The 10821-nt window shown below is 37.8% G+C and overlaps 1 protein-coding gene across 1 annotated transcript in view; it reads right to left on the reverse strand.

Moving 5' to 3' along the window:
* DNAI4 (dynein axonemal intermediate chain 4) overlaps nucleotides 1-10821 on the reverse strand; it is a 74601-nt gene that overhangs the window by 41686 nt on the left and 22094 nt on the right. Inside the window, 2 exon segments of the mRNA XM_027769437.1 lie at nucleotides 410-549; nucleotides 3330-3486. Coding sequence (XP_027625238.1) covers nucleotides 410-549; nucleotides 3330-3486 — 297 coding nt within the window.

Below are 10821 nucleotides of genomic sequence, written 5' to 3' on the forward strand. Positions count from 1 at the left end.
CCGATCAGAATTTTGGGTACACTTGCACACATGTCCAGCTTATTTCTCAAGCCACCAAGGCCAGGAAATCGATTGGCCATATGGGATCAAGCTCCCTTAACTACTGAGCTATGGAACTGGTCTGTAAATAATCCGTTTCTATAAATGCTTCTTGAACTGTTTGAAGACTATAAAGTTCAGTGATATAGCATGCAAAAGTCAAGGTCAGTAATGATGTTATTCAAGTCTTCTGTATCTTTATTACTGTTAATTTGTCTTCTGAAAGCTGTAGATCACCATACCCATGTAGCGATTTGGCCAAATTATTTCTATTTTTGCTTTATTTATTTTAACAGCTAAATAATTTGAACAGAGTCAAAGAACATATCTTAAAGCATGGTAGTTTGTCAAAGAGGATTTTAAAAATTACCTTTATCTTCCATTACGATTTTATCACACTGAACATCTTTATTCTTTGGTGCTCCATTAAAAGTCTGCATCATCCTTTCAACATATAAGTCATTACCTAATCTATTTCTACAAAGGCTTTCATAATTCTTGTTTCTCTTGCTGTAAAAAAATAACATATATCCAGTTTGTTAAAAATTCATTACCACCACATATATCATCTCTTTATATTATCTGTTTCCTTAAAATTACTCTCATTAATATGGATTGCAACCCAAAGTTAAGAATTCAGAATAGCCCTTAGGAAAACATTACATTAAATGACCTCTGAAGGATGCTTTTATATTGTATCTCCCAATACTCCTACTACTTTTCATACCCACTAATTATGAACTCACACTATTAATTCACATTTAATTTGTGAATTTTGCTATAGACATTTAAGGCTATAAATTTCCACAGTATGTTAATATTGTGGCATCTTTTAAGTAGGTCTTCTTTCATAATTGTTTATTTCCAAATGTTTTTTTAAATTTCCAGTATGAGTTTTTCTATGATCTATAAGGAACTTAAAAATGTGCTTTTTAATATGTATGTAAATATGTGTCTGTTGAAATTTATCATATTTTTCAACTTCATCCCATTTTGGTCAGAGAATTGAGTTTGTATGTGTCTACTTTTTTTGCAGTTTTTGAGACCTTGCTTCCTAGCCTTTCAGAATTTGGGGTATGCACATCCATACACTCAGAATTTTTTTCAAGCTGGAAGAGCCAGAACTTGAACCACGGTTGGCCTATGGGATCTAGGTCCCTATGTACTGGGTTTAAGCATTGTGCTATAGGGCTGCCCCAATCTAAAGCAATCTTAAGAGCCCAATGAGGCAGGCTATCCTCTAGAGATTTGTGTTTGCTCCTGTAGCCAGGAGTCCTACTGACTAGGAGCACATGAGGAGATAAGGGAGCTCCTTTTATAGATACTGACTTCATATAAGAATCTGTCCTTCAATTATCTCAATATGAAGAGGACCCAAAACTTACAAATGTTCTCCAGATTTGTGCTAATATTAACATTTAACATTTGGTCCCAGCATCTTTCCCTGTCTGATTTCAGATTCCTCTAATTTTTCCCTTTTTTCTTTTCTTTTCTCTTCCTTCCTTCCTTCCTTCCTTCCTTCCTTCCTTCCTTCCTTCCTCCCTCCCTCCTTCCCTTCCTTCCTCCCTCCCTCCCTTCCTTCCTTTTATTTTTCCCTCCAGAACTTTTCCCTACTTCTTCCAAGCTTTTAAAGGTATATTATTTAGGGGGCCAGCAGGTGGTGTGGTGGTTAAAACACTGGATTCCCACATGGCTGACCACAGTTCAAGTCCCAGTCCCGTGGCTTGCTTTCTCACTATCACTCTCCCTCTCCCCTCCCCACCTCCTGTTCTCTGGTCAAACTGAAGAATGATACATAGTGTTAAATAAATAATTTTTTAAAAGTATATTATTTGGGCCAGCTGTAAGTGTCGTGGTTAAAGCAGCTGTATCCCACATTGCCCACTGCAGTTTGAGTACCAGACCTAGTGACTTGAAAAACATGCCAGGCTCATATGCATACGTGCTCAAAATCTCAAAATGAGAGGGAAATGGAGAAGTGATTGCAGCTCAACCATCCCCCATGGGAGGGGGAATGCTTACTCACTTTCTCGCCCCCCCTCACACCCCCATGGTGAGCTCATGTGCCTTCTGGCAAATTTTCTTTTAAAGTGTGTTTTGCTGTAATCTAATTATACTATATTTTAAAGTTCAAACAATTTTATATTTTGACCATGGATAGATAATATCCTTAAAAACTAGTTTAGTGATGGTACTATGAATTGAATGTTTGTCCCCTCCTAAACTCAGTTGAAATTTAATCTCATGTAACAGTAATAGGTAAAATCTTTAAAAGGTGACTAGATCATTAGAGCGCCTCCCTAGTTAATGGATTAAGCCCATTATAGTGAGAATAGGCTGGTTATATTTTATAATATTATAATTGGGTGAAGTTCAGCCCAATTCTCTGTCTCTGTATTGTGCATTTGCTTCATCTTCCAACCTCCTGACATGGAATGACCCTAGCCAGATTCTAAGGCCATGGTCATGGATTTCCTAGCTTCCAAAACCATGAGCTAAATAAACTTCTGCTCCTTAGGCATTATCCAGTCTTAGGTATTCTAATGACAGAAAACAGATTAAAACAGACAAAGTTTGTAGCATTATGAATAATATTGAAATGATATCTGAGGTGAAATAATCTGAATAATTGTATGTATTAGTAATGTCTATTAGTTATATTAATTTAAGATGGAGCCTACATCAGAACAACAACAAAACTACTGGAGATGAAGAGAAGCATTACAAAATAATAAAAGAGCCAATTCTGCAACATAACAATAACATTCTTTAATATGTAGTACCTAATAGCATGCAAATACATAAGGCAAAAACTTATCATCAATTTATATTCATCAATAAAGAGAAATAGATCAGGCACGTGTGCGTGCGTGCCCAAGATCCCGAGAGGATAGTGGAGGAGAAGGGATTGCGACGTAACCATCACCTCTAGGGGGTGATTTCTTGCTTTCTGTCTGTCTGTCTCTCACTGTCTTTCTGGCGAGCACATGCACCCTATAGTAAAAACCTTTCCAAAAGAAAGAAAGAAAGAAAAATGTATGACATAGATGTTTACCTAATTATTAAAGAATATGGTAAAGCTCTTCCTCTACGAATATTTACATACATCATAAACACTTTCATATAATTTTACAGGATATGTACATAACATTACATATAATTTCACAAGGCAAATACACCCCCAGTGTATATCTTGGAATCCCCAAGGACACTTCACAGAAACAAGGATACAAACTCCTGATTTAACATTTGAGTTACAGAAGCAATGTGGACAGCTAAAGAATACATACATTACTTTCTCAGCATCTTCAGATTCAACAGAGATCATGACTGTTGGTAAGTCAAAAAGTTTTATTGTTTCTGTCTCTGTGAGTATTATATCTATAGTCTTCTCCAGGTCTTCTTTTGTTATAACTTTTTCAGGTATTGCCCTCATAACTCGTAAATCTGAAATACATGACAATAAAAGTCATTTACTGGCACCAAGGTGGTGCAGTAGTAACACAACTGGACCCATAAAGGGAAGGGCTTAGGTTCATGTCCTGGGATCTTCCTGAGCACACCAGATGCACATATGTTCTCATGATCTGAGCTGGCTAAGATAAGGGGCGGCTTGTAATGTGAAGACCTTGTTTGGGGTACCCATCTCTCTCTCTCTCAGAAGAGACAGACAAATACATTAACAAAAAAAATTTAATAATGATTATTTTTAGCTTTCATTTTTCTTTCTACAGCAAAATATCAAGTGTATGGGGAGGGGGGCACAGTATGAAACTCTACTTTGAATCCAGAAGTTAGTTTCTAGTCTTTATGTACAACAACCTTTTTTACTCTTCATTTGGCCTTCTTACAAGTATTTGTTTGAGTTAAATGGTAATCTTCTTTACTAGGAGCTAGAAAGACTAACAGATGCTCTCGTTGACTATAGGAATAACATATGCTCAATGTCCACACGAATAATACACAAAAGGGGCCAGCAGGTGGTATAGTAGTTAAGGCAATGGACTCCCATGTGGCTGAGTGTGATTTGAGTCGTGGACCCGGCGGCTTGAAACTCACCGTGAGGCATGTGTGCATGCGTGCCTGCCCAAAATCCCGAGAGCAGAATGGAGGAGAAGGGATTACGACATGGCCATCCCTTCTAGGGGATGATTTCTCACTTTCTGTCTCTCTCTGTCTCTCTGGTGAGCACACACGCCCTATAGGGGAAAAAAAAAAAAAAACACAAAAAACAAAAAACAAAAAACCATGGAAAGGACTGGTCATAAACCTTTAGGATAGTCAGAGGTCCAAGACCCTTGGAAAATTTCATTGAGCCTAGGCTTTCAGGATAGAAGAGTTCAGAATTAATTATGTGAGTAATAAAGAGCTATGATGAGGTAAACAGGTCAGAGATGAATGTTTTCTGTAAACAGCAGGGTGTGAATGAGGGATCCATGAGACTTTGTGATGAGTACGACTTGAATAGCTTTAGAAAAACAAGACTTAAGAGCATTACACTTTTCAGAGACTAGGGTAAGCTGTCTTTTATGAAAGCTCATAGCCTGATAAAAATACCTTCCTAAACCATATAAGTTATTAATTCTATAAACCAATCATCAACATTTGGAATGGCTAAAAAATTATGATACATTTATCTACGAATATTAAATAGCAACTGAATGTCATAATAAAAATTACAAAGCCAACAGGTGGCATGGTAGTTAAGGTACTGGATTCCCACCTGGCAGACTGTGGTTTGAATCCAGGACCCAGAGGCTTGAAACACACCCCAGGCATAAATGTGTGTGTGCCCAAAATCCCAGGAGGAGAATGGAAGAGAACGGATTGTGGCATGGCAATCCCCATGGGGATGATTTATTGCTTTCTTTCTGGAGAGTAGACACATCCTACAGCAAAAATCTCTCTCTAAAAAAAAAAAAAAAGAAAAGAAAAACCACACCAGACATGTGTGAATGCATGTCCAAAGGAGAATGGAAAAGAGAATGTGGCATGAACAACATGCGAGGGAGTGATTTCTCACTTTCCCTCTCTCTTTCTCCAGCAAGCACTCACGTCCTATGATAAAACTCTTAAGAACAAAAAATTATAAAAATATATTTGTGAGAAGATATTATGCAGACTGACAAAGTTGGAAAGCAGAAAAACTTTAATTGCTAATCTTTAATATTAAATGATTTTTTTAAATATCACTTAATTTTTTTATTATTTGTACAATAAAATGCAAGAAAATGACTTTTGGTAGGTAAAATATCTTCTCTACTCTTTTTTTTTTTTTTAAAGAGAGATTATTTTGCTATAGGGCTTGTGTTCTCACCAGAGAGACAGAGAGAAAGTGAGAAATCATCCCCAGGGGGATGGCCACACCACAATCCCTTCTCCTCCATTTTCCTCTCAGGATTTGGGGCATGCATGCAAATGTGTCCAGCGAGTTTAAGCCACCGGGTCCAGGACTCGAACCACTGTCAACTATATGAGAGTCCAGCGACATAGCCATTACACCAACTGCTGGTCCCCAATTTTGAGTACACTTTCGAGTAAGATGTAAGATTTATGTCTATGTTTATTTTTTTTCTTTTTGCATTTGGATATACAATTATTCCATCACACTTTGTTAAAAAGATAATTCTCCATTTAGTTGCTTTGTTGCTTTTGTCAAAGATTAGCTGATTACGTCAGTGTGCATCAATTTCTGGGTTCTACATTCTGTTTAACGGAACTAACTCTCTAATGTGTTTCCTTTCTTTGTAGAGCCAAGTTTCCAACCTATATCATTTTTATTATGCCTGAAAAAGTTTTAACGTTTCTTTCAGAGCAAGTCTGCTGGCAATGAATTCCCTCAGAATTTTGTCTGTCTGAGAAAGTCTTTAACTTCTTTGAGTATAGAATTGCAGGATGCCAGATTTTTCTTTCAAAACTTTAAAAATTTTGCTACACTCTCTTCTTGCTTGTATGGTTTCTGATGAGAAGTCCACTGAAATTTATATTCGTATTCCTCTAAAGGTAAGGAATATTTTCCCCTCTGGCTTCCTTCATTTTTTTTCTCCGTCTTTAGTCGTCTGGAGTTTGAGTATATTACTAGTTTTGTTTGTTTTGTGCCGGAGTTCAGCCTCGGCGGGGGTGTCCGGAGTTTTTGCTCTGAATGTAGCTGGCTAAAAACATGCTAAAAAGTATTGATGTTTTAGCCTAATTCTGTTCACCTGCACCGCCTCCAACGAGTCAACCCACCTCCGCCGAGGCTGGACCCAGGCAGTTTTGCTTGGTTTTAATCTTGCTTAGTGTTCTCTGAGTCTCTTGTATCTGTTCTATGGTATCAGTCATTGATTTTGAACCATTCTCAACTAATATTACTATGAATATTTCTTTTACGCCATTCTTTTTTATGGATTTCAATCATGCATGTTATACTTCTTGATATTATGCCACACTTCTTGGATGATTCTGTTTTGTTTTGTTTTTCATTATTTTTCTCTTTGCATTTTAGTTTGGTTAATTTCTATTGACCCATCTTCAAATAAACTTTATTATAATAATTTCCTTACTCCTGTCAACTTATGAGACTATCAAACATATTATTCATTGCGGTGCTGTTTATTTCTAGCATTTCCATTTGATTCTTTCATAATTCTCATCTCTCTGCTGATGTATATCTGTTGTCATACATCTTGTACACTGTACACTTTTTCATTAGAGCTCTCAACATATTGATGATAATTATTTTAAGTTCCCTGTCCCCTAATGTCAAAGCATATATCATAACTGGGTCTGATGCTTGTTTGACCACATCAGTATAATTTTGTTCTTGCCTTTTAGCATTCTTCTTGTTGAAAGTCATACATGTTCTATCAGGTAACTAGTGCTGAGGTAATTAGGCCTTTAATGTAAGCATATATGGTAATCAGGCAAGGATTTGGGTTCCTCTGGATGCTTTGTTTGTTTGTTTCCTCTCTTGCCTTTCAGGCTTCTCTTGGTACTACTCCTTAGAGAAAGCCTGTATCTTGCAACTTTTTTAGCTGTAATACATTATTCTGGAGGCTTATTGGTGGTAAAATATGAGGAAGTATTTTATAATCTGATTCTCATTAGTCTCTGGATTTGTGTCTTGGAGGGGTGGTGTTCACATGCATTTCTGTCCCTTCTTTGGGGGTGTGGCTTTCTTATCCATGTCCCCTCCTCCCTTCCCTGGCAGCCTACCCAATCTAATTCCTTGAAGAGCTATCCACCGTTTTGTGTGGAAGGAGGAAGGCTCGTGCTAGTGTAGAATTCTCTGAGAAATAATTTCAGAATTATTCTGTGACACATTTCTCCTCCTAATCCTTTCTTTGCTTAAACAAAGAAAAAAAGAGGCTGTGGGTATGTCACAGCGGCCAGTCTTTCCCTTCCCTAGCCAGAGTCACTAGCTTATTTTTCTCAGACCCCCATTCAGAGAATCTGGTAGATTCTTGGAATAAGAGTCCATTTAAGTGTGGGACCCCTTTTTCCATGACCATGCATCCTCAGGAATGCACTCAGCCTCAGTAATTCATAAAAATAATCATTTATGTGTTCCCTCAACTTACAGTAAGCAAATCTAGAGAACTATATTTCTCCACATTGCCTGTTTCCCCAGATTTCAGGGCAGTAGTCTGCCCTGTTATCTCAATTCTCTGCTAAGTCCAAGAAAAGTTCATTTTCAATTTGTCCAACTTTTTCTTATTATAAGACAAAAATAATGATTTCTAAACTCTACATGTTGGAGCTGAAACCACCTCAGAGATTTTTATTCAGTTTTTCTGGGTAAGGGTTGAGAATTTTTATTTATAAGAAATTCCCAGGTGATGCTGATGCCACTGGTCTGGGAACCATACCTTGAGAACCACCTCTGTAAAGAATAGTTCCTCAATTTTATTGCGTGAGCGCGTGTGTGTGTTTATATGTTTGTGTTTAACTGCCAGAGGGCGTATGTGCTTACCAGAGAGAGACAGAGAAACAGAAAGAGAAAGGAGAAAGCAACTCTGCAATGGGGCGTGGACACAGCACAATCCTTTTGCCGGCATTTCTGTATTCTGTTGATGTTTGGGGTGGGCACATAGTTGGCATGTTTTTCAAGCAGTTGGCCACGTGGGCTCCAGGTCCCTTATCCAATGGGCTATGGAGCTGGGCTAACATTTTTTGTTACTTGGAAATGTGCTAAAATGTTTGATGATCAGGCGTCACCTCATAATAATTAAGTTGGAATTCTGGGCATGAGACCTAGGATTCAATACTTTTCGATACTAATTTAGAAAAGTGCCACACATTTGAATCATTTGAGAAAAATTTAAATATATTTATATTCAGAAGTATATTAGAGCAGACTCGCATCAGGTTATAAGAACAAACTGTTAAATTTTGGGAAGCTTTATGAGCTAATTGTTATCCAAAATTAAATTATATAAACTTATCATTAAGTAAATCATATTAAAAACAAAGATAATAATACTTGAGACTCATCTTCTAATTATGTTATTAAATTTTACTATTATCTAAGTTCTTGTAGTTATTTTTTCTATTACATCTGTACAGTGAAAATACCATATAATAGTGTGCTACTAAAAATTTTTTTCCCAATTTTCCATTCAGAAATTTCATGTTGGAAACTTTAAATCTGCTGTGGTGAGTATTTATAGCATAGCAATTGGTAAATGCTACAAATCAAGGTGTCCCTTGTCCCAGTGCAGGCAGTATAACACTTAACAGCACACTACTGACTGTGCCTAGACCCCGCTCCCAGATTATCCCAATTCACTTGGCTTGAGTTGAGACTGAACTATGGAAATTTTTAAAAGGCATGTCAGTTGATCTTAATGTGCATGTAAGAGTGAGAAACACTGTTCTACACTAAGAGAGAAGTCAGGTGGGAAGACCAGAATTGTCTAGGTATGATTCATTTCAGAGACTGACTTTGCAGTTAGAAATCACCAGCATCTGGCCAAGATGATATAAACATCCATATTATTCAAGATTTCTGTTGGCTAATTTTTTTTTTTTTTTAGATAAGCAAAGGAAAACTTCAAGACAAATAATAAGCAATGAAAATCCATTGAAAAGGCCAGTAGGTGGTGTGGTGGTGAAGGAACTCCTACATGGCTGACCATTGTTTGCTTTTCTATTGGCTTGCTCTCTCTCTCTCTGTTTCTCTCTGGTCAAATTGAATAATAATAATAATTAATAAAATTAAATAAATAGTTCCTTTAAAAAAAGAATATCCATTGAAACATATTTAAGCAAAAGAGGATGTTATTAAATTGTGGTTTTAAAAAGATCATTCTGGGGGCTGGCAGGTGGTGTGGAGGGTAAGGGTGGTGGACTCCCACATGTTCAACCATGGTTTGAGTCCTGGACCTGGCAGCTTGTGTTCTCAACACCCCCCACCACCACCACTACCTCTCTCGCTTACTCTGTCCCCTTCTGGTCAAATTAAAAATAAATAAGTAAATAAATAAAGTTAAATAATTTTTTTAAAAAGTTCATTCTGGACACAGTTTAGAAAAATAGATTGCAAGGTAGAAAGAATAAATGTACACAAAGCTAGGGGAAGTTATGACAGGGAAGTTATGACAAGAATCCAACCCTCCCTGGCTCCTTCTGAAAGAATGTGGTTTGTTTCCTATAGCACACATTGCTGATTAGCTCCTTCTCCAAACCCTCACCTCTTTCTACTAATAGAGGCTGAGAAATCAAGTACAGTTATGTACCGTATAAAAATGGGACTACAGGCTGGCTCATGGACTTGGGGTTAAGGTGGCTGGATCACATATGGCCGACTGTGCAGTTTGAGTTTCAGACCCAGTAGCTTGAAAACTATGCTTAGGGGAACCAGCAGTTAGCGTAATGGCTATGTCACTGGATTCCCATGTAGTCCACCGCAGTTCGCATCCCGGACCCGGTGGCTTAGAACTCACGCCGGGTGCGTGTGCATGCGTGCCCAAGATCCCAAGAGGAGAATGGAGGAGAAGGGATTGCGGCGTGACCATCTCCCCTGGGGGGTGATTTCTTGCTTTCTGTCTCTATGTCTCTCTCTGTCTGTCTGGCGAGTGCATGCGCCCTATAGCAAACCCCCACCCCCCCCCAAAAAAAAGAAAGAAAACTATGCTTAGTAGTATTTTCTTGCTTTTCTTCTCCCTTTCTGTCTCTGACAAGTTAAAAAAATAATAAATACAGAAGAGACACATTCTGAGAAATACATCATTAGACGATTTCATAGAGTATACTTACCCAAACCTCAGTGGTATAGCCTCCGACACACTGAGGTTGTGTTACAGCCTATTGCTCCTATGCTATAAACCTGTAGGGCATGTTACTGTAGTCAGTGCTGTAGGTTAACTTTAACACAACGGTAAATATTTATGTATCTAAATATATCTGAACATGGATAAAATGTCCAGAGCTAAGGAAGATATTTTGAGACCAAAAGGGAAGAAGGAAGAAGAGAAGGTTTGGAAAGATAATAGTGAAGCTGCCAATCCAGAGTCTGACATAACTGAGCCACAAAACCAAAGCCAAAGCTATCTCTTTATTATTATTATTTTAATTTGTCAGAGGGCATGTGCTCTTACTAGAGAAAGAAAGATAGGGAGAGGGAGAAAGCTTGGTCATGCTACAACCCCCTTTCCTCTATTTTGCTCTCCTTTAGGGATCTTGGGCATGCATATACAGATGACCAGTATGTTTTCAATCTGGAACTATGCGGTTGGTCACGTGGGATTCATGTCCCTTAGCCACCAGGTCATGGACTAGCCTTCTCTTACTCACTTTTAATGT

The sequence above is a fragment of the Tupaia chinensis genome, unplaced genomic scaffold (assembly GCF_000334495.1).
Source record: "Tupaia chinensis unplaced genomic scaffold, TupChi_1.0 Scaffold149502_1, whole genome shotgun sequence".
Classification (NCBI taxonomy): Eukaryota; Metazoa; Chordata; class Mammalia; order Scandentia; family Tupaiidae; genus Tupaia; species Tupaia belangeri.